General features: G+C 33.0%; 1 protein-coding gene across 2 annotated transcripts in view; it reads right to left on the bottom strand.

The window, feature by feature from the left end:
- Window positions 1–5,908: 5,908 nt before the first annotated feature.
- LOC145260616 (dipeptidyl peptidase 3-like) overlaps window positions 5,909–25,996 on the bottom strand; it is a 116,499-nt gene continuing 96,411 nt past the window's right edge. For both annotated transcript variants that reach the window (XM_080118924.1, XM_080118925.1), the window contains exons 16-19: window positions 22,836–22,956; window positions 19,950–20,129; window positions 13,823–13,985; window positions 5,909–6,343 (exon numbers count right to left, since the gene is read on the bottom strand). In XM_080118924.1, coding sequence (XP_079975050.1) covers window positions 6,207–6,343; window positions 13,823–13,985; window positions 19,950–20,129; window positions 22,836–22,956 — 601 coding nt within the window. In that variant the 3' untranslated portion in view covers window positions 5,909–6,206. The remainder of the gene's footprint in view (window positions 6,344–13,822; window positions 13,986–19,949; window positions 20,130–22,835; window positions 22,957–25,996) is intronic.

Genomic DNA, 25,996 nt, shown 5'->3' with positions numbered 1-25,996 from the left:
AATTAAATTGCAATAAAAAAATCTGCTTTAATATAGAAATAAATTTAATAAAAATATTTATACATGTAATAAAAAAATCTATAGCTATGCAAAGTTTAGATCTAATTAATCAACGATTATTATCGTAAACAAATCAATAGATTAGGTAATTAATTTTGTATAAAAATAAACATAAATACATACATTACAGATTTCACCGTTATCAATATTATCTTCTTATTATAAATTTTCCTAATGTGTCTGTGTGTGTGACGTGGTTTATCTCAGCCTACAGGCAATCCACCCAGGCAAGTAAGGTACCAAAATGAAGCTTATGACCCAGCAGATATTTTAGTAATATTTATATCCATGTTTGGTGTATGGAAATGCAAAATAATGCAAAAATAACAATTTACTAAACAACGTTTTATTTACGGGATATTTTTCCGGTATTCACCAGAAGTTATTATGTCCCTTAGTAAGTTCGATTTACTGTGTGTGTGTGTAAGACGCGGTTTATCTCAGCCTATCGGCAACCCACCCAGACATGTGAGGTACCGAAATAAAACTTATGACTCCACGGATGTTTTAGTGATATTTATATCCAGATTTGGTGTATGGAAATGCAAAAAAAAAAAAACAAAAAAAAAACGATTTACTAAACAACGTTTAATTTACTGGATATTTTTCCAGTACAAGGACTCAAGTGTGCCCAGCTGGGCAAACTTGGATTCTTGTCTAAGTAATTATATATATATATATAGTAATTATAGCAAATGAATTAATAAAATAAACAAAATTAAAGAAAATGTATAACAAAATGAATACAATTTATTAATACGGGAATTTAAAGTGGATGACTTTAGATGAAAATTCAAAGATGGCATATAAAAATGAAAAAATAAATAACTGCAACTTCCCTTCCAATTTTTGGATTTTGTAACCATGCATTTATTTTCTTTTAAAGTTGATACGTGATTTTTCTTCTGACGAGTGGAATTAATTCAAAAATTGGCATAATAATTACATGAATGATTCTGCACTATGAAACAGGTGCCAACAAGAATTGTGCATTTCAACCTCCTTAAAGAAATAAACGGTAAGATGGTCAACATCTTGGAATTTGGAATATAGACGTTTGTGGTAATTTATAATCAAAATATTTTTTTTAGTCTTTAATTTGAAACGTTTTTGTTTTCAGAATGGTTTTATGTAATAAAAAAATATATCTTAAAAGTTTATGTAAGAAATAGTTTTTAAGTAAGATCTACTTTTAAGAAGCATGAGAACAAAGAAATTTAAAATGTGGAGTTAGAAAGAAACGACAACGTGCGAAGTTGTATTTTTTTTTTAAATAAACTGATATTTATTTAAAGTTTCAAATTTTCGGCTTATAAAAAAGCGTTTATCAGCCACGCAGCCAAACAACATGGCATGTAAAAAAAAAAAAAAAAAAAAAAAAAAAAAAAAAAAAATATATATATATATATATATATATATATATATATATATATATATATATATATATATATATATATATAAAAGTGAACGTGTCTGTCTGTCTGTGTACATTTCCCTACGCAATAACTGTCCATTTTTAGTCTATAGACTCGAAATTTGAAATACCGGGTACTGAGATTTGGGAAAATCGATGTGACGGGTGTCAGCCAGAAATTTGGCTGTTAAGGGGTCAAATTTCAACGATTTGACCTTTAAGAACTCTACCAAACTCCTCCGACAATTTTGGGTCTAGACACTTGAAATTTTACATATAGGTTCCTTGAACCTGGATCTAATTTAATAAAGTGATTTGAGCCCGAAACTATAAATTTTAAGGGGTCATAATAGGGGTCAAATTAAAAAAAAAATTTACTCTTTTTTTTTTTTTTGCTCAGCATACACCTCCAAACACCCGGGCAACGCCGGGCTGAAATGCAAGTATATATATATATATATATATTGTATTGTTTTTCAAAACATCCTGATGAAGACTTTTTTCTAAGCCGAAAATTTGAAACTTTAAATAAATAACTTTATTTTTAAAAAATACAACTTCGCACGTTATCGTTCTTTCTAACTCCACATTTTACTTTGAAATGCTTTTCTTTATCACAAAAAAAAAAATTGCATCAAGTAAATAAAATTGCTGAAAAAATTGACTTTCAGATAATTATGAAAGTTTCAATCGATCATCCTCCTAGTGTAGTACAAATGTATACACGTTAACACCGTCGAAAAAGAGACAAAGAAAAGAACTTCAACTCGTTGTTTCGGATTTTAACAAAAACCTTTATTCCTCCGCCTGCCACACGTGACTTCTCGTCTCAGCTCTGACGTCGTCCCCGTGTCTCTAATGCACACACATTCTTCTTTTTATAATCTCCTCCTTTACCGTGACGTCACCTTGCACCACGCAACTCAGTCACTGGAATTGCCATCTACCAATTTAATTTGCATCAAAACTTCTGACTCCAATTCAATCTATATATCTATAGAAGTTAGATTGTCTATGTGCGTATGTGTGTGCACATTTCCCTATTAAACTACTCTGTCAATTTTCAGTCTACAGACTTAAAATTTGACATAAGAGTTTTGGAAAATCTTTTTAATCAATTTTCAGTCAGAAATTTGGCTGACAAGGTCAAAGTTCAATGATTTGACCTTCGAAAACTCTAGCAAAATTTTGGGTCTAAACACTTGAAATTTTAAATGTAGGTTACTTGGACATTGATCAAACTTTAATTTGATTTCAGCTCAAAACAATAAATGCCAAGGGGTCAAATTTGACCTTTGTGGTCTACCAATTTTTGGTCTAAATATTTTAAATTTTACATACAGTGTATTCAGACATGCAGCAAGCTTTTTAATCAGTTTTGGGGGAGAAATTTGGCTGCCAAGAGGTTAAAGTTGAAAGAGTTGACCTTTGCAGACTATACCAAACTCCTCCGTCAATTTGGGGTCTAAACATTTGAAATTTTAGATGTATGTTACCTGGACATAAGTCAAACTTTTTAACTTTATATGCATATATATATATATATATATATATGCATATAAAGTTATGTACATAGGGCCCAAGCAAAGCTGGGCTGGACTGCTAGTATATATATAAAATAAACTTCTAAAATATATCACATTTAAAGAATTTTATTTTAGCAAATAATCCATAGAAAAAGACCAATTAAGGTTGTTAAGCTTTCAATTATAATGAAACTGGAAACCATTACGTAAACATTAACCAAAACGGACTTTTTTATATACACTCGCATAACTTCAGAAAGCAGAAGTCAAAAAGACATAAGATATTTTTTAACTTAATCATTATAAATATATTATGCTTTTTCTTAACAGTTCACTTCTTGCAAGTATATATAAAAAAAAAATACCTGAGCTGAGATCGAAACCAAAGCCTAAAGACAGTGAGTTAAGATAACCATTAGACCAGTTTGACACGATCTTTAAAAAGTGTTTTCAAACCTACTTATTCTTAACATAAGGAATCTGTCATGTGAATGATTCACAAAAGCACATTCGTGAAACAGTTGACAAACATAAAAATCCAATGATCCCCACGCCCATGTCCCAATTTTTTTTACCCCTTTTTTCTGGATGAAAACTGATTAAAAAGTTCTCAACATGTCTGAATACCCTATATACCAGATTTCAAATCTGTAGATCAAAAATTTGTTGAGTATATACGTTGAGAATTATTTAAATATTTACTAAATAAAATTATCAATAATAAAAAAAAATTAATCCAAGAATGGGTGGGGGTGGGGGGGTCAATACAAATAAACAAAGAGCAGGTGACTACCTCACGACTTAGGTAAGCGAAGCAATTAAATACAACAGAAATCCTAATAAAAAGATAAATGAAAAAAAAAACAACAAAAAAACAAATTCTATGTGTGTGTGTGTGTGTGTGTGTGTGTGTGGAATAGACTATCAAACTACTCTGCCAATTTTTGGTCTACATACTTAAAACTTTATATAGAGGATTCAGACCTGTGAAACAAATTCAATATGGTTTTTAGCTGATAAAAATAGCTACTAAGAAGTCAACTGAAAAATTGGAACCTGGCAAGCGTAAGTCAACCTAATGTGTATCCTTTCATCATCATCATCGGCGGTCACTCGTGTCCGAGTAAGACTGTCCTCCGTTGTGGCTTCTGCGGGTCCTCAGGTGAGCATAGAGCCCAATCCTAGAGCCAATTTGTCTTGTGCAATTTGGGCAGATAAAGGTAGTGGTGGTGGGGTGGGGTTGGGTGTGTCTGGTTGATAATCTGTCCTTTCTGTGCTTGCGTTTATCCTCAGCAGCTTGATTTAGGTCACTACTATAAAGCACAGCACCTTCGTGGACAGCGCTCCTCCATGCCAACCTGCTCCCAGCCACGTCCTCCCATGTCTCAAGGTCCATGTGAAACCGCTTTAGATTTGCTTTGATGTTGTCCTTATACCTCATCTTTTGGCCACCCTGGGCACGCTTTCCCTCAACAAGCTGAGAGTAGAAAATATGTTTTGGGAGGCGGAGATCCGGCATTCGGACAACATGACCAGTCCATCTGAGCTGGCGTTGAGCAACAGTAGCGGTGATAGTGGGAATGTCAGCCTCACTCAGGACGCTGGTGTTGGTGCGTCGGTCCTTCCAACTAATTCTGAGGATTTTTCGGTGGTATCTTTGGTGGTACGTCTCCAGGGTTTTTACGTGCCTCCTGTATGTGGTCCAGGTCTCTGATCCATAGAGAAGTGGGCAGCAAGGCAGCTTTGTATACCATGATTTTGGTCTTTGTCAGAAGGTCACGGTTCTCAAATACTCTCTTACTTAGCCTTGAGAAAGCCCCACTGGCACAGCTGAGTCGGTGTTGTATTTCATCATCTATGTTGGCTTTTGATGATAGGATGCTGCCTAGGTATGGGAAGTGTATCCTTTACACATGTGCAAATATACATTTATAAGTCTAAGTCGGTTAATTTGTAAAGTTTTGATGAGCATGTGGCCTTAGTGTAGATGGTAGCGAATAAAGCTGGAGAGTTAAATGCTTTGATTTCATTTTGAGCTGATGACACCCAAGTCATTCTTTTTTTTTTTTTTAACTTTTGAAATCACTGCTATATATATAGGGTACAATATAATAATTGAAAGAGAATTAGCTTTATAATAATAATACGAAATCTACATCGAGGGCATTGCCAGGGCCGCTGCGAGGAAGGTGGGCTCTCTATACCGTGCTAGAAAACTACTAACACCCGAAAGTATCCTGTACCTCTATAAGGCCACCATTCGCCCATGTATGGAGCATTGCTGTCATATTTGGGCTGGTGCATCGGCTACTAGTCTCTCGCTCCTTGACAGGGTTCAAAAGAGAGTCGCAAATCTGATAGGCCCTAAACTGGCATCTAAGCTTCAGCCTCTGTCCCATCGACGAAACGCTGCATCCCTCTGCCTGTTCTACAAGTATTTTAATGATGAATGCTCTGATGAACTGCAAGCACTTGTACCCCCACGACGTGAACACCCTCGACACACCCGACAAGCTGCAAAATCCCACCCCCACACTGTAGAGATCCCTTTCTACTCTAGTAGTTTCTTCCCCAGAACTGCTAGACTTTGGAATTCCATTCCAGGTCACTGCTTCCCCAACTGTACTGACACGCAGAAGTTCAAGTGCAACGTGAACCAACATCTTGCTGCCCAAATCCCTACATAGTACCCCAGTAGATGTTTCCCCTGATAGTAGCCCCCTACACCAAAGTGGCAATGTGCCTTGTTTGGGGTGAAGATGTAATAAAAACATGAATTAAAATATACGCATATTTTATGACCGGGCAACATTGGGCAGCTTGCTAGATTTTAATACATTTAAAGAAACAATTCTTAGAGAAAAAAAATGTATTTCATTTAAAAAAATAAAATACAAAAAGTCAAAAATATATTTGTAATTCCATTTATATTTTATTTTTCTTTATATTTATTTTTATTTTTTTTTCAAAATTTCAAACGATGAAGCTTATTTTTTCAAGGACAAATTGCTTTTATTAAAAAATAACATTGAGCAAATAAATTGTGATTTCCAAGTCTCAACCTGAAGTTAGGGTTATAAAATATCCTGAATATGAGATGAATACCCGACCCATTAAACAAAAAATCAATTTGGCGAAGGCAGAAGACGTGATGATGCCAAGTGTAGAATTCTGGTGTGATTTTCAACAAACCGAATACAGTTTGCTCAAAGATCAAAGTGTTCGGAATCTCTCAGCCACATTGCTTCGATGATTGCGTCCAATTCTTTTGAATAGCGATCCAAAAAGGACTCTATTACCCCAGGTGCATCAGCAGGGTAGGTCCGAAGGGAAACATTATCACCTGAAAAGAGATTATTATACAATTTAAGTTTCTTAAAAGCATCGTAATTCTTATTAAGGTGAAAGAGTGTGTGTGTGTGTATATATATAAAATTATTACTAAAATTATTTTAATACCTACAGACACTAGCGTTTCATCCTTTCGAGAATCATCAGTGCAGGAAGTTACGATTACAGCAGGTAGGAAGATTAGTATATATATTATTCCTTAATTGGAATTCATTTTTGAGATGAGCATTATATATATTAATTTATTTTTATTTCGGACTATTATTCTCATCTTTATTAGTTGTTGTTTTCCTCAACGTTTCGGCCAACTATTCCTCTGGCCTTCGTTAGGTGGTAACCGCGACGGATAGGAACTTCGAATCTCCTAACTGCATTCTCAGCCATCACTGCCATCCGTAGTTGTTGTCGTCTCACCACATTTTGGCCAAGTAAACCTCTGGCACGCTTTGGGTGGGATTGAAACCGCTATCTTCAGACAATGTTCATCTGGAACTGTAGAGATTCAACGTCTATCAACTGCGCCACGGGCCCCGAAGGGCGATCAAGGATGGATTCTTTGATCTTATAAATCCACGTTTATTTATTATCTGATCTTCCATAGTCGGGTCCGTATCAATTGGTATATATATTATTCCTTAATTGAAATTCATTTTTGAGATGAGCATTATATATGGCATTGATGGCTGAGAATGCAGTTAGGAGATTCGAAGTTCCTATCCATCGCGGTTACCACCTGACGAAGGCCAGAGGAATAGTTGGCCGAAACGTTGTGAATAAACAAACCAATAAAAGATGAAAAACAACTAATTAAGATGAGAATAATAGTCCGAAATAAAAATAAATTAATATTAATACAGGTAGGAAGATTCGAACCCAGCTATGAAGCCATTTCTGACTCCACTAGCAAGGAACAAACTGCATGGCCAACATTAAATTAATGAACATTTATATTTTTTTTTTTTTTTTTTTTACATAGGCATCACCACATTATCAAGGCCAAGAGGCGACTCAAGGATAAGGGTTAAAGAGTGTACAGTAGAAATTGGACATTATAGTAATCATTAGTAATGAAAATTTGGTAAAGTTGATAACTTATATGGAACGGCTCATCAAGAACTTATTTACGTTAGACTTGAAGACAACCATATTGTATTGATTGAGTTTGTCGGACTGACTTCCTCATCTTGGTTGTTATTGTCACAACGTTTCGGCCGTTTTGCCCTCCGGCCTTCGTCAGGTGAACGGTTTGTTAGGAGTCTCGAACCCAACCCTTTATTATTATTACGGGGGTACCGTGTTCGGACTCCAGCTAGGCTTTGGGACATAGTTGCTGATTCTCTGTTTTTCAATGTTACTTTTTTCACTGCCTTCGTTCAGGATTGAACTCAGCACCTTTGGGTAACTGTAAACTTTGATACAACGTCTAGGACCACTCGGCCATATATCACTACGACAATTCTTAGTTGGTTTTTGTTAATGTTAAACCTATGTTGTTATTCAAGGTTTTCTCTCTCTATCAGAGGTGTCCAAATTGCATTCAGCTCTATGCTTGGTTTGCTCAGTAGGTTGTTATGTCCGAGCATGTGAGCTGTTTCTTTAAGTTTTCTCACTTTCCAGTGGGTCTCTGTTTATTATTTTTACTTCATCCCATAGGGGGCGATGATCCCCCCTCTCCATCCAGACATGGTTGGCTATACCCGATTTTTCCGTCTCCCCTTTAGTTACCGCTTTTCGGTGTTCTTCCACCCATACTTTAAGGGGGCGGCATGTTTCACCCTTGTAAACCTTTCTGCAACTGCATGGGATGGAGTATATGCAGTTTTTGGTCATGTTCTCATCCGTGCGGGGCTTCACTCGTACCAGGTGTCGTCTGAGTGTTGACTCGCTTTTGAATACCGTCCTGATGTTGTAGGGGGCACATATTCTCTGAATCTTTTCGGAGATGCCTCGTATGTATGGTAGGAATGGATTATAAATTGTTATAAGCTGAATTAAAAAAAAAAAAAAATTCTTAAATGCTGCAATATTTTAAGTTATAAATTTATATTTTTAACTAGAATATCTTGTCCTTTTCTTTTCCAGTTTTAACAACTAGTCCTTTACTTTTTTACATTCAAGCTTAACCATATTACTTTTCACGCTCGCATTTTTCTATTGTAATCCATGATTTTTCCAGGGTTCCAGTAAATTCACTTGTTCTTTGTTTAATTTCAGTCTTTTTTTTTCCCCCAATAAACACATATGTAATGCACTCGTCTGCTTTCAATCAAATCTCACCCAATTATCTCTCTTTCATGCTTTCATTCTGTTTCACTTATTACTTCTCTTTCCAAGACAGCAGTGAATTAGTAGCAACAGTAGTCGCTGAAGCGACGTGTTTGTAATGGAAACCAGTCATAAAAAGCGTCGCTTACCTCCTTACATATTTTTACGATTTTGAACACCAGTAAATTTATAAGTTTTGTTTTACTGAACAAAAAAAAAATTATTTTTTTCCACAATATAGCTGAAAAGGTGATCTATAAACTGCAATAATTGTTTGAAATTTGGTCAAAAAATAAGTGGACGGTGAAGCTTTAAAGCAGTTCTCCGTGACTAAAACTGCTACTTAACCATATATTTAAACACTGTCGTGTTTGAATGATACATACATATAGATATTGGAATAATAAGATGAATTGGATCACAGATTATTGAATCTTATGGTATCAAATCTTAAAAAATAGTTTTGGGAGGTAATATTTTTCTATAAGACAATCCCAGCCAAATAAAATTGCTCAATATACTAGATAGAACAAATTAAAAATTTGGATTTTACTTTATAAAAGAGAAAGTCTTTCTATGATTCTTGCACCATCAACGCTGGGCACCGACACTAATCTATATATATAAAAGCGAAAATGTATGTGTGTATGTGGTTGCTTTTTCTGTATGTCTACAAAAGGCTTTTTTCAGAGAAGCAGTCGGTCGCCTAAGAACTTTTTATATCACATGTAAATCGTAATATCTCAGAGTTAACGGAGCTCGCCTGTCTATTTAATTTGCTCGACTTCGGGAAGATAAATATTCAACAGTTTTCGCTCGCCGCATGTGGGTTAGGCCTTTTCCTATAATAAAAGTGACACTGATTCTTGCGTTATTTTTCCGGTCTCGATCGCCGGAAATGTCTAAAAACAATTAGCTTTGATCAATGTGGAAATATTATTTCCTTATATCAGAAGACAATTGCTATTCAATTTCGACAAGTGGAGCTGTTTCCCCTACCCCCAACGTCTTTCCCGCACTAAATGAAATGCTACCCCGCAGTCAAAAGTTGACCTTATTAAGTCATTAAAACGTGCACCTGCTAATTTAAGTAATTAAATAAATTCAAACGGGTTTCCATTAGCATCTTGCGGTGGCTCAATGGTTAACGTCGCACTCTTTTTTTTCACACTTTAATTTCCAAATTCGGGTTCGATCCTCATACTTACCTACCAAAACATTTTTTTTTATTATTTTACCCCCCCCCCTCCCCGGAGTTCCGATTTATCCAAAACCACGCACACCTCCAAACACCCGGGCAACGCCGGGTACCCCTCGCTAGTCTATATATATAAAGGGTAAAATGTGTTTGTATATCTTGCAAAAACTTCTGACAGACGCATTGGAACATGACAAAGCCGGTATCATTTGAAACCTCGATCTTTTGGACAAATATAAAAAAATTGGCCAAAAACATTAATTCGTTCTCCCTCAGTTTTCTACAAGGAGGGGGGGGTCACTTTTTTCGCAAGTCATTGTCTCTTTTCGATTGCCTAGCCTTAATTTCAACGTTCGCAACTTCCGGCTTTGCCATGGAGGCATCGGCTAAGATGTTACGTTTTGTTTTTTGTTTTTTTAACCCTCTTTTTCTCCTTTGCATTACGGGTTCAAGCCTGCTTGCCTACTACTAGTGGTGGGACGATTAATCAGAATCGGATATTGTAAGAATTGTGTATTTTGGGGGTATTGGAATCGGAATCGCATCGTTAAAAAATACTTTAGATTTACGATTCTTTCATTACGATTCTCTTATATTTTTAAGTTGAACTGTTTGTTTGAAGTGAGATTAATGCTCTCAAAAATTTATAAAACGTCATAGAACTTTTCATAACATATTTAATATGATGTACAAGAATTTTATTAACTACTTTAAAGGTAATCTTTATTTATTTTAATGAGTTTCGAAATTTCTTTGAATTTTTTTCTTTCTTTAATTCTTTGAATTAAAAAAAATTTTTTTTTTTTTACTTTCACTTGCTTTTATATTTCACCATTTTGTTTTTTAGTAATAAATGCTTCTTGTGTCTAACTCTGCCCTCGTGGGGAGGCAAGTAAATAGGAAGTAATATGGTGACTGAAAAACGTTTTTCCACCACCATAAAAGCATTACAATACATTTAAACCCTGAAGAATTTCCGCCATGCGCACTTGTTGTTCTAAGTTAACTAGCCACTACTTTTGTTTCAAACTTTAAAAAAAAAAAAAGGAAAAAAAAAGCGCTTTAAAATAATAAAAGCACTAAAGCTTTTTTCGTTTCGGAAGGGAGGAGGGGTCAGGCACCCCTATTATCCCAAAGAACCAGCTATGTAAACACTTTGCAATATTTTTCAATAATTATTTGAAAAAAAAAAATTCTTTACAATCAATTTTTATTTAAAATTAAATTCTTTTCTAAAATATTTTGTTTATATATGTTTACATTTTGTTTAAAGTAAAATTAAGAAATTAATTTGAAAAATATTGTTTATATCCATCTTCATTCAAAAGGGTTACTTTTCGGTTGTTAATCTAAATTTTCCGAATGTCAGAACGAGGCTCGTCTGCAGGACCTATTTATCTAAACTTCACCGATTTTTGTTATTATGATTTAAAGGAAAATTGATGAAAATCAAAATTAGCACTTGACGCAATAAACAAAAATAAACAAAAAGCCTTAGCGTGTACGTACCTCTCATGTTAATCAAAGCACAGTGAAATGTTATTTGGTGCTAGTGCACTTATTGATCCGCGCTATTTTTAAATAGTACTTTCAAGTTTAATTAAAATTTTACGATACCTGTTCTTATTAAATTGTTAGGTGAAAGTACAGAATAGATACACAACACCCTCCTGTCTCCATGTTAAGAATGGCTTTCTAAATAATGTCATTATTTCAGCACGGCTCAATAAGTGCATGAGTACCTTTTATTTTCTTGAATAAAATAAAAACTACGACGAAAAAACACTACTGTTTTTGTTTTAATAATTATTTTTTTATTCAAAAATAAAAAATAAAAATTTCAATTGTTCAAAACATGTTTTTTTTCCCAAAGCTTATTGGGATTTTTTTTTTAAATTACCATATTTTTCATCAACATGCTCTAAAAATGTTTCAAAATTATCTAATATTTTTTCACTTTCCATGTTATAAGCCTCTCTATACATGGCCTCATCGACATGAGACCATTTCAGTTCTCCTACTGATCCCGATATGTATTTCAGTCTTCTTTTAAATACGAGACCAGAAGGCTTCAATATTGTTGGTGCAAACACCAGTAAGCAGATTTTTAAATAAAAAATAACACAGATATCATAAAACTTTAAACTTGAAAATAATATTTGAAAATAACGCGGATTCCATTTGGACTTTCACCAATATTCCTGCTAATAATTATATAAATTCCGGCAAAAAGAAAAATATCCATTAAAAAAAGATGAAAAAAAAAAAAAGATAAAAATCATGCTCAAATTTCAAGCCAAAATAAAAAAAAAAAAAACTAGGTCACACATGCAAAAATTCTCCCCTTGTAAAAATAATAACTTCTCCCTCAGTCAAACAACGTACAACATTGGAGCTGATGCATATTTTGCTACAGGGGTAGCATTCATATACCTCTGCCCTTTTTCTTTATATTTTTTAATATATAAAATAACTCCTGAAATCGATTGTTATTAATTTCATGGTGCATGTTTAATTCATGGTTAAAATATTTGTTTTGACTTTTATCTTCAATGAAAGAAATTTTACGAAAAAAAATAAATAAAATCGTTTTCGAAATTTCCTTAATTGTTTTTCCACTTTTTTGCTGTACCAAATTTCTTTGCTACACAAAAACTTTCGATTTTATAATGGTATATTTCAAAACGACAATTCCACAGGAATTGGTATCGGAATCGTTAATCAACATTTTCCTGGAATTGGAAAAAATTTAGGAATTGTACCAACACTACCTACTACAACTTTTTTTTTAACACCTCTCTCCACCCAAACTGCCTACTGTTGTTATGATCCCCTCCCCACTACACCACCTCGACACATCCGGCATTGCCAGGTACCTCTGCTAGTAGTCAATAAAAGTTACTTGCATCATTTTTTTAGTATTTTAAGTAGTTTTGGTACTTGTACAGTTGGTTATATTGTACGTATCCATTATGGAACGAAGTTCTCCAAAAAAGAATTTCACTTAATTTCTTCAAGTAGTTTTTTTTTTTTTGTTTTTACAGCAAAAAAACAATTTATGATATCGAACAAAAGGTTCGATTTTTAAGAAAAGCTAGAATTAAAGATGGGAAGGGAGCTTTAAACTGACTTATCCCCCTATGGCATGTTAAAAAAATTCAAAGATGGCCGACTTAAACGCGCTCTCATAAAAACGTGTTTTTCCACTGTAAAAAATTTTTTTTTAAAAATTACTCAATCAAATTAAGTGAAATTTCTTTTCAGAGATCTTCAGTGCAAAACGGATACGTACAATATAACCTTTTTTCAATATTTTCATTTTTTAATGTCTTAATTAAACTGTACAAGTACCATACTTTTAAATGCTTTTTATTTAATCTCAAATATTAACTTTCTTTACAACTTTTAATTTCAAACTAAGATGGCTGCCGTCTTGTCCATCTTTTTTTTTGGGGCCCAGGCGATAATTTATTGGGGGGAGAGGGCCTCGTCATTGGAGAGCTCCGTCCGCGCAAGGAAAATATTTTTTAGAAGAGGGAGGTATTTTATTTATAGCGGTCGCCATACTCCTCTCCCCTTAAAAAAAATAAACAGAGGTTTCAATCTTTATCATAAAACTACCGAGGTAGGCTTATGATAAAGGGACATAAATCTCTTATCCACAATAATACGATGCAATTTCAGAATAATGTATTTCGATTTTATTTTTTATATTTAAGAAATATTTTAATGGTATTTTCATTAATACTTAAAAAATAATTTAATAGTATTTTTATAATTTTATTTTGAATATTTACACAAATTTTTACCGAACATAAAGAATACAACTTTAAAGGGCTTTTCAAGAAGTTTTCAAGACATTTTCCATATTTTCAAGGGGATTTTTTCAAGGAAATAATAGAAATAACCGAATATTTCAAAGTCTGTACAAACCCTGATAAAATTCATTCTATGACTTTAATTTTTAAGTTAAATTTATTTTTTTAACAAGTAAAAGATTTCTCTTACCTTCTTTAACGGTGTTGTGCTGCACATATAACTTTCGAGGCAATTTACGGGCAAGGACAATTTCCCGTAGTGACAAGAAGCGGGGTTCTTCTGCATCACTGACTTCAGAGTAGCGCTCGTAGAGGGCTTTGCCAGCATCAACATCACCAGTTGATTTGTACACCTGAATTCAAGAGAAAAACAAGAACGCAATGAGTACAGAAAAAAAAAACGGATTGGATTTTATTTAGCGAAAAATTATAAAAGAATTATTTGTTTCTTGTAGTGGATACAATAACGATCATAAGGTCCATGTTGGCACCGAAAATCCGCAAAAAACATGAATTTTTTCAGATGAAAATTGATTATTCGTATTAATTGGATAATCCAAACTACTATTCCAATCTTGGGTGTTATTTTCACAACGTTCCGGTCAATGTAACCTCCGACATCTTTCACCTTGTCAAACTTCTGGAATCTCTACAGAATACTGAACAGAACTCTTTATTTAATCCACAGATGTAGTATGCTCTCATTCCGTCAGCCATGACCAAGTAGAAGTCATAAGTAATTTGTAATTGTATTTTTTGAGTGCTGCCTGCACTGAGAATTAAACCTTCAACCTCCAGAAGAAAGTAGCTTATAATGTGTAGATTCCCTAGCTCAACAGAAAGATTCCAGAGTCTCAAAAGTTACACCTGAAGAAGGTCGGAGGTTACATTGAGTGAAACATTGTGAAAATGGCACTCAAGATGAGAAGAGTAGTCCATTGAATCTGAATAATACGAATAACCAATGTAATCTTGTGACTCTTTTGATTATGATCATAGTGTAGTATCTGTTAACTGTGGCAAGCAGGGCCAAGAGTCAAAACATTATTATTATTATTATTTGATTTGAGCGACGGGGGGTCGCTGGATCAATTATAATGATTAGAAAAATAAACAAATTGGGAAAAGATGATGGACATATAATATCGCAAAAGGAATGTGAAAATAGAAAATAGATGTAAACATGATTTTTAGTTTGCATAAACAAATAACTAGATTGGGGGACATCAGCTGTGGGAGACACGTAATGAGACACGTGATGAAATGTAGAGATTCTAGGCAGTTGTTAGCTGGACATCAGAGAGAACGGACGTCCCAAAAAAAAAAAAAAAAAAAAAAAAAGAAAAAAAGGGTGGAGTTGGTCTTTTCATGGCGCAGGGACAACTTTATTTCAAACAGCTAAGATGTAAAAACGTGTAATCTCTGAAAATGCCGGCCAAATCATGAAAATAAATGTTCGTAAATAATTCAGGTATGTGTTGTGTTATTTACATCTGTTAAAAAGAACTGTTTGTTTACAACTGTTTCGATACGTCCACGACAATCGTTTCCTGTTAGAACTGTTGCATAAATGTTAAACTGTACACACTAGGCGATCAACTAAATGATACGTATATACATACACGCATTTACACGTACACGAATATACACATAAAATATAAAACCGCACTATTCAATATGTACGTTGTTATGGAATATATTCACATACACATTACACAACAGACCCCTTTTTAGAGTCCCGTAATATAACACCAATCCTCATCTAAAAAATTCAGACACGTAATATTTGGATTATTTAACGCAGAATCCTATCTGGTCATTTTGGTAAAAGATTTTATGCTTCTAGTTCTTAATATCTTCAAGTATTTATTCATGGGGTTTGGTTTGGTGGTTTTATTTTATGGCATATCAACTCTTTTTGGGTTATTTAATGCTGAATCCGGTCATTTTGGTAAAAGGTTTTATACTTGAAATTCTTTATATATTCAAATATTTATTCATCGGGTTTGGTTTGGTGATTGTGTAGAGGAAAATTATTGTTTTTAACTTTGCATAGCATGTTGAGTTTCGCAAAGGGAAAGAAAAAAATAAGATCGGTGTTTGGTACATTTTAGGTCATGAAGCCAACATCTTCACACAGCCTGATCTGGTACAATCCATATTGAACACGGTTCACAAATAAAATGAATTTAATGATGCAATTCTAAAATTAACTCATTGTTAGAGGATTATATTTGAGAATTATTTTCATTTGTGTGCATAAAGTAATCAAGTCTGATATTTAGTTGTTTTTTTTTTTTTTAATTATTATTTGATTATTTTACTAATGGATTACTGTTGCTGCCCTGGTAGAGTCACTAAAGTTAGAAAAGGTAAAATATATTGAAACAAAAGACAGTAAATAACACAAGATGAACACAGTAATCAAAGAAGATGAATAAAAAAAATGTTTTGAATTATAGTTCGAAAGCAAACAATATTTTTTCTTTTTTAAACGAACGCATTTATTTGAAAGTCACCAATTTTCAACATAAAAATTTATTTGAAAGTCACCAATTTTCAACATAAAAATTTATTTGAAAGTCACCAATTTTCAACATAAAAATTTATTTGAAAGTCACCAATTTTCAACATAAAAATTTATTTGAAAGTCACCAATTTTCAACATAAAAATTTATTTGAAAGTCACCAATTTTCAACATAAAAATTTATTTGAAAGTCACCAATTTTCAACATAAAAATTTATTTGAAAGTCACCAATTTTCAACATAAAAATTTATTTGAAAGTCACCAATTTTCAACATAAAAATTTATTTGAAAGTCACCAATTTTCAACATAAAAATTTATTTGAAAGTCACCAATTTTCAATATAAAAACGTCCATCAAGAATGTGAGAAGATCGGTTTCCTTTTTTCTTTTTTATGCATTTATTGATAGCAGAAAATAGAAAAATTCTGTTAGTTGTTAATGCAGAGGCAGTTCAAACGTCGAAGAGAGTGGGAAATTATACACAAACATTCCAACTTGAAATTGTAATCTAGGACAGAAAACCAAAGTTATTTGTGTGTATGTGATTATATATATGTTATGAAAATATACATAGTAATTAAGCTACACAGAATATTCCATGCTTCATTCTCGTGAGAATTCATCAGGCTTATGCGAAATGTTGTAGTTATCGCAGATTTATATATACGCACATGCTATTGAGTTTTCTAGTTAGCCAATCAGCTTCCTAGTTGCCACCGTGCCCATCCTAATTAGCTAATGGGCGGGCACTTACAGGACAATGGTTCAGTTGATCTCAGGTTCACCCCTGCCCTTTGTGTGTTTTATGGGAAGGGTAGATATCCTTTTGTTGTATAAAACTGACCTATTTTCAGCCTAGGTGTAGTTAGATATGTTATTTTGTGTTTTAGTCTATATTTTGGATATTATGTTAGTTTTTTTTCTTCTTTTTTATAGTCTTGATTATGAATATGTATTTTTATTCTTTATTTTATTCATTTATTTATTTTTTATTGTTATTGTCAATTTTAAAATTATTTTGTACCGCTATCCTAGAGTAATGTACACGGTTCACTATTTCTTTCCTACAGTTTAATAGATGTTGGGGTTCTTTAAAGAATAGGATTGTCCTGTAAGTGCCTGCCCATTGGCTGATTATGATGGGCGTGGTGGCAACTAGAAAGCTGATTGGCTTACTGGAAAATTCAATGGCATGTGCATATATATAAATCTGCAGTAACAACTTTTTGTATAAGCCTGCCGAATTCTCACGAGAATGGAACACAAAATATTTTGTGTAGTTTAATTGCCATATATATTTTCATGACTTACTACCTAGCTCTACCTACGTATTGAGCACTGTTGAAGTAAATACAGAAAATTTATGCATAAAATTATATCTTCGTATATTACTTTATGTGATTAAATGCAGTAGTATATATATATATATATATTTCCAGTTAAAAGTAAAAAATTACAAAACAAACATCTACAAAATCGATATAGATGACTGACCAGAGACATTTTCAGTTCTCTGTGCTCCTCTTTTTTCGTTGGCCAAGGATATGTCAGGGCAATGTCTGCCATTCGTATGTGCAAGCACACAGTTACTGTACTGTCTTCAAACAGAACAGAAATTACACTTTGAATTATTTATTTGCTATCAGAGAAAAATACAAAATTTACAACTCCGGCTCAAGGACATCAAAAATGTCGTAGTGTTGGGGTGATTATGCAATATAATCCGATTTTAAATAAATGCATTTCAAGTAAGAAAAAAACAATTACATATTGAAGTGTCATGCTGGAATTAGTAAAAATTACAAAAATAGACTAGAACAAGTGACGTATGCATGGTCCCCCGTGAACAAGACACAGTGAACAAGGCATAAAAAAAATTTAGCCCCAAAAGTTTGCAGCAGACATCAAATCTTGGTTGGTTGGTTGTTTTTGTTTTACGGCATATCAACCCTTTTCAGGTTATTTAATGCCGAATCCAAAGATTTGGAAGAAAAATTTTTTTAATAGAATATATTTGTTGTTTTCACGTCGGTTTCTATTTAACCCATAGTTGGGACCCTAACAGGTACTACCACTCTGGGTCAGAGTGGACCTGGGAGCAATGGCAATTAAAGGGTGGCTCCACACTCCCCAAAGCCCACAAGCTGGGGCCTCACCACTGGATATAGTTTAAGGTCATATCCAGGACCCCCATTGAGGGACTTTTACCCTCTGCAGGGGGGGGCAGTCAGTGTATTCTAATGCCCCACCGACAGGGCCATCAAATCTTGGTAAAAATCAACAAAGAGTGCTGTTTTAGGCCTTATCACATGTAAATTTGAATTCTGCACCATGCAAAAAAAGAAATGACTAAGTCCATCATTTGCTCCCCACTCCCCATTTAGCCCCAAAAGTCCCCAAGGCCTTAACATATTTAAATTTGAATTCAGCACTATGCAAAACTGCTAAATAGACATACACAGAAAATTTTGGACAAATATGGTAAAATAGTCCCAAAAATATAGTGTTTTTATTAGCCCTAAAAGAGCCCCTGGAGGTACACCCAAGAGTTATCGCAGAGTATAGACAAAGAAAATTATAAAGAAATCAGTTAGTTACAACTTTTCAGAAAGTTTTATAAAAAAATTTTTAATAAGCACAAAAGTGTCAATTTTAGCCACTTTAACCCGAAAGGCACCCATAGGGGGCAACCGGAGTTTTCCTGGAAAATACGTCTATTACTTTTTTACTCATATCATGTTTAATGTTTGTGAAAAATTACAAAAAAATTCCAAGGTGTAGTTACTGAGAAAAGTGCGGACAGACGAATGGACAAGGTTGAATTTACAGGTCCAGCCTCCTTTTGTTGGGGGGGACTAAAAATAGTTACATATAAAAATAAAATTTATCGAATTATGATGAGACAATGGTATTCTGCATCTGAGGAAACTTAGATTTGCCCAGTTACCAGGATGCTCCTATCAGCATTGCAGACAAAGTCCAACGAAAAGAAAATCCAAACAATCCAATACAGTTGGAATGACCACAGCTGCAGGAGTTGCCGGAAAGGTTTCACAGTGCTTCACCAATTAAGTAATCTGGACTAGAATTCACCAATTAAGTAATCTGGACTAGAATTCACCAATTAAGTAATCTGGACTAGAATTCACCAATTAAGTAATCTGGACTAGAATTCACCAATTAAGTAATCTGGAATCCAGATTTTTTGTCAGAGTTTAGTCCCTTTGCCAAAGCACCCACAAGTGAAAATTTGAAACTATTTCCAATTTTGACAAATTATATCAAATTATAGTTTTATTATATTGGTTAATGTGGAACAGTTCTTAAAATCCAGGGGAGGTAACTGCAGTCTATGATTTTTATAAAATAATTGTAACCGGCTATTTCAACATAGATATTAGTGATCCACTATTTTCTGTGTTTTTATAAAAAATAATTCTAGCAGTTTTACTTGGTAATTTTTGGAATTTTTTCTAATTTTGACATGACAAGTATGTAAACATTTTATTTTTACCCAAAATGCATTTTTTTTAGATCCCTTTATACCGCCAAACAGAGCCATGGTTATCCTTTGTTTTTCCAACTCTTAGCTAGAATCATTGCAGTTACCACAATACCGCATTTACTCTAGGGCACATCATACTTATTTTAACCGAGAAAGTAAGTGATGCAACAGTTTTTTGCATTGCAGTTTTGACAATTGGGCAATTCCATCTTTTTTAAAAAGGGTGAAGGGTGATAACGTATGCACATTGGTATGTAGATAATAGATACAAATTAAACTTACCTGTAGTTTCCTGAGGAAATTTCTAATGGCCGGTTCTCCAACTGCATCAATCTTTGATCTATCCAGAGAGATAACAAGGTCAGGTTTATCATCCGAACCCGTAACTTTTTGGATGGTCACAAATCCCTGACCAGCTTCAAGGAGGACCCGCAGAATAACAAAGCGTGCCTGCATGTGAGCCTAATAAAAAAAAAATATATATATATATATATAAGATATTTTCTCCATTGTTTATTTTTTAAATAAATAAAAAATTTCGGAATTATAACAGTTGGAAATGTAAAGATAATTTCTATCATGATTTAAAAGGTAAAAATATTAGTCATCTTTATATTTTCAGGGTTCAAAATGTCTACTTTCAAGGACTTTTCAAGGCCTTCTCCGGATGGACAAAATTCAAGTTTTTAAAAGAAAATTTTATCGATAAAGAATGACATGAACCAAAAAAAAAAAAAAAAAGAAAAAAAAAAAAAAAAAAACTGACAACAGCAAAAGTCACTTTCATTAATCTTTATTTCATGAAGTACTTTTAAAGGTCATTCAGATATTTATATGAAGTTCTCTACAAAAATGCATAAAAAAAACAAAAAAACTGGTCAACTATCAACAGCTTAAACTCGCAACTAAAATACTGTTGACTGTCATTTTCAGTTCAGATTTATTAGTGATGGAACAATTGCAACATTCCCCCCCTCCCGATTCTAATACAGTTAGTGATTCCATATAAAATTACCAATTCCAATTCTTTATAAATCTCTAAATATTTGATTACAAAGTTGCTACTTTTACTCCCCTCGATTACCGTAAAAACACAAATGTGCAGATATTTTCTCAAACATAAAAAACACTTTGAGGAGGGGAGGGTCTTTAGATTTTAGTTTACTAGTCTTTAAAAATCAATACATAGTTATTACAAGCAGTGGAAGATTTTGTTTAAAAAAAATCAAATAAATTAAAGGAATCAATTCTGACAACGAAAACTAGGCACAATTGTTTCCGATTTTGATTAATCGTCCTAACACTAAATTACATTCCCCCGACATACTTATATTTGGCCAATCAAGCGTGATTAAATGTTTTCTCCATTGTGTATTGGTATATGCTGCATTCATTTTAATTTTGAATTTTTCATCAGCTACATTGAGAAAGTATATAAATAACATTATGTAGTTTTGTAACAAAGGGACGTAACTCTTGTATCACCAATACCAGAAATAATACAATGCAATTTCAAAAGAATGTATTTATTTGGATTTTATTTTTTAACTAGTAGCTCAGCCCGGGTTTGCTTGGGCCCTATGTACTGATCACAACTTTATGTGCATATGTATAGACATATTAAAAAGTTTGACTCATGTCCAGGTAACCTACACCTAAAATTTCAAGTGTTTAGACCCAAAATTGGTGGAGGAGTTTGGTAGAGTCTGCAAAGGTCAACTCTTTCAACGTTGACCTCTTGGCAGCCAAATTTTTGCCCAAAAACTGATTAAAAACCTTGCTGCATGTTTGATACCCTTTATGGAAAATTTTAAAAATTGGCTGAATAGTTTGCTAGAGACTGCAAAAGTAAAATCTTTTGAACTTTGATCTCTTGGCAGCCAAATTTTTAGCCAAAAGCCGATCAAAAAGTTTGCCCTAAGTCTGAATACACAATGTAAAATTTCAAACGCTTAGACTAAAAATTGGATTTCTAACCTAATAGTTCTGCCACTGTCTACCAAAATCAAGACTGTCACATCACTGCAGTATTACGTCCCTACGCTTATTGTTACAAGTACTTCCAAGGAATATGCTGCAATAAACCTTTTTGCACTTGCACACCCTCAATGTTAAAACTCCGGATTCACCCAACTACCAACAAAATCCCACCTCTTCACTGTGGAAGTTCCTATATTTTCTTTCCTTAAATACATTGAGGTATCTTCAATACGTTTCCAGACTCTTTTGTAAAGGCATTTAAAATTGTCGTTGACTCTTGGAACATTGCTGCTTGTTTGAAAACTAGAGTTGCAGTTTTGTTTGGAGAGAGAATCCTTTTGTTAGCAGCAATGTCAGGTCACATGATTGACATTTAGGACTGGTATAGAAATCAAGCACCAAATTTGGATGAAGACGAGAGTGGACGATCAGAACCTGTGCAGTGAACGCCCAAAACACAAGTTTACACCTGAAATGGAGTCAGAAGGGAAAACAAAATTGGGGTGTCTAGAAGTGTAAGCCATGTTTAGTTTCAGAACAGTTTCCGATGGTTCGTTGTTACACACAAGTCCTGAGAGGTGACTGGTTCCACAGAGCAAAATATTATTACTGTGTCCAGACGGAAAAAACATGCGAAATTGTTACAGAAAAGGTTTAATATTTATGGAGCAATTCTGGTTTATGATTGGTTGGTAGCAGAACGTGAATTAATTCGATTTGTCAGTTCCTAGCAGCATCGTTTATAAATAGAATCGCCCGACTGTGTGGGATCATACCCCATTATGAATCAAAAATATTGCAAATAAAATATATATTTATAAATTAAAATTATTTGAAAACCAGAAAATGCCAAGGAAAATTTTATTAGATTAAAAACATGATTTTATCATTTGAGACTGTGTTTTTTTGTTTTTTCGTCAATAAGAACAGATGTTTTTTTCTTCACTTCACATTTAGGCTTTAACATCTAAAAATGAAAAAAAAAAAAAAAACCCACTAAAAGCAAGTCTTCTTTGATAAGGGTGTGCTAACACTGAAAGTCTCAGGAAAAAAAAAAGGATTTTATTATTTAATAAAATTTACCATTTTCTGGTTTTCAAATAATTTTAGTTTACCTATGAAATGTCTTCTAAGATGTGACAACAAGTCTCCTGTTTAAAAAAGAAAATATTTTTTTTAAAAACTAACCTGGCCCCATCTCCTGTTTTCTGGAGAGTAAAACTCTAATCCAACCAGACCAGCTCGTACCATGTTCATCCAATTGACATAAGTAATATCATTTGCATCAGCACCGTTATGACCAAATATTCTAAAAAAATAAATAAATAAATAAAAAAAATGGAGGAGGAGAAAAATAACAAAAAATAAAAGGAAGGTTCTTATCCACAATTCCCGTTCAGGGTTTGTACAGATTTTCAAATGTTCATTTTCAAAGTTTTTCAAGGCCTTTTCCAGACAAAATTGAAGTTTTCAAAACAAAATTTGATATCTAGACAATGATCTAATAAAACAAAAAACGTAATCTTCATTTATCTCTTTATTTCATTAAGTAGTTTTAAACGTCACATTTATTTACATGAAGTTTTCTAACGTGCAACACAACGGGTCAACTATTTACAACTTTCATTGGTTTTGTGTTTAATGCCAGCCTTGTGCGATTTCAAGGCACTTTGACTCATTTTGATTAAAAATGTTTTTTTTACATACACAACAACATTCGCTGTGTTCGTTTTACTTTTAAATTTTGAATTTCCAGTGTTACATCCTTTTAGCACAAAACTACCCAATGTTATTATATGGAAAGGATCAGGTATTTTCCTGATAAAGGGATGTAACTCTTGTATCCACAATAATACAATGCAATTTCAGGACAATGTATTTCGATTTTATTTTTAATATTAAAAAATTATTTTAATGGCATTTTTATTAATACTTAATATATTAATTATTTTTAATAATTTAAGATTTAAATTTTATATTTGATATTTCAACAAATTATTTTAATGGCATTTTTATTAATATTTAATATATTAATTATTTTTTATAATTTAAGATTTAAATTTTATATTTGATATTTCAACAAATTTTTACTGGAAATAAAAAATGATTTTCAAGGCCTTTTCAAAATATTTTCCATATTTTCAAGGATTTTTTTAAGGTAATAATAGAAATAAGGCCTTTTCAAGGTGAAAATCAAAATTCAAAGACTGTTCAAGTCTGTACGAACCCTGCCCTTATATTAAAAAACAAAGAACAATTAGGATATACGTACCTGTGACAAAACGGAAATAATATTCTAAAAATTACGTAAATTGATCAATTAGTTTTATTTTTAAATGATTAATGAAAATTCATTGGCCGTATAATATAAAAATATATAAAATATATGCAAGTTTGAATTATTTTTAGTTATATCCTTCGGGTTTTTTTTTTCAATTGTTTTCAAAATAGCAGTTAACACAGCCATTCTTCAGTTACCCATAAAGTTTCATTTTCTTATTTAAAAAAAATAAAGCTACTCAATAAATTCATGTAATTTTTTTTTAAATATGATAGTTTTATCACACGTACATACCTTATACAGATTTTTATTTTTGTTTTATTTTTTTTAACATCGGGGAATTCTGAACATGAACGAAAAAAAAGTAAATCATTTTTAAGCAATTAATGAGAATTTGTAGATATCACAACATAAATCTATTGGTTTTTGAGATGGTTTGTCATTTTGAAAAACAAGACAGTCACTCCTTGGATACTCATAAAATTTGATTTTCTTAATAAATATATTTCATAAATTACATAAATTGATCAAATAGTTTTATTTCATAATGTAAATCATTTTTAAGCGGATTTGAGTTTTTACAGTGACTCCATGTTACGAATGTCTTTCGAAAATCTAAAGTTTCAATTATTTCCCTTGATTTCAAGATTATGCTGCAATATTATCATAAATATAAAAGTAGTCGATCACTTGACACCAATGTACAACATTTTTTTTTTCTATCACTGATACATACATTCTAAAGAATTTTTATTTTTGCTTTTTAATATGAAGGGAATTTTGTACACACACCGAATGTTTCATAAATAAATAGATAGATAAGATATACCACCTAACGTTGCTTGGCTTTGATGTCTTATTAGCTTTGGTGGTGGTGGGGGGGGGGGGGGGTAAACATTGGATTTCTGAAGAGGAGTCCTGAATTTACATATTCATTTTAGTTGTCAATTTAGGAGCGAAATGGTCTATCAAAATGTACCAAGTTTTTGGATTTGATAAAAAAAAATGGGTACTTGTGCATTTAACAAACCAGACGTAACTCAGTATTTGCTCGGCTTTGTCCGGCGCATGACGTCAACAGCCGGACATAACCGAGCGTTGCCGATTAAGCAGATGAGAATTTCGCTATCAATTGGAAGAGTGTCACAACAAACGCTTATTTGAAGAGAGTTAAAAAAATTTTGTTTTAAAGATAACTCACAAAATAATAATGAATATTATAAACCTTGCGGACCAGCTCCAGACCCCAGAGGCTGTACTAAACTTTTGGCCAGGATTGTGTACTTGCAAAGAGAACAAGCCTTTCCGACGGTTACGGTTGGAAGTGTAGAAGTGTAACATGCCGTCGATGGACCTCCATTAGGATTGGGACCTTCTTCTCAAAATCCCGACTAACCATCGCATGTATAATAAAAATAATATACTTATGGGCGTTCAAGATGGCATCTACAAAAAATCTCCATCGCGAATGTGGGTTACGTTCTCGCCACACAATTGTGGATTGGAAAATTTTCCTGCGTGATATATGCAGGGACTATTTTCTTAGGAATCCCCGGCAGATTGGAGGCCCAGGCCATACGGTAGAAATCAACGAGTCCGTTTTTAACCGCAGAAAACAAAACGTCGGCAGACTTTTGACACCGGTGGATACGACCCCCGCCGAAAAGGAGGGTTTCTTGGTCACTGTACCAAATAGGAACGCCGAAACCCTCCTTCTTGCCTCCCCCCCAATAATTTTTATTGCCCTTTTTTAGGCTTTTTTCATTTATTTGACATAAAGAGTTGCAAAAAAAAAAAAAAAAAATTAACTTTTACGTGTTTAAGACATAGACAATGTTTTTTTAGGTTAAAAATTGAAAAAAAAAAAAAAGTTCAGACAAAAAAAAGTTTCCTATTATTATTACTTGTTTTATATGTATTTATTTTGAAAACAGAAAACAATTTCAAACAATAATAATAATAATAATAATAAAAAAAACATAAATGAACGATAGGTTTTTGCTTTTTTTTTTTACTTATTTAATTTTTTTATGTTTCTACATTTTACAATTTCATTGTACAGTTATTT

Source organism: Euprymna scolopes, chromosome 36 (assembly GCF_053919585.1).
Source record: "Euprymna scolopes isolate OS-2025 chromosome 36, ASM5391958v1, whole genome shotgun sequence".
NCBI classification, from domain to species: domain Eukaryota; kingdom Metazoa; phylum Mollusca; class Cephalopoda; order Sepiida; family Sepiolidae; genus Euprymna; species Euprymna scolopes.
The sequence above is the reverse complement of the archived record's forward strand: the minus strand, read 5'-3'. Positions and strand labels throughout refer to the sequence as shown.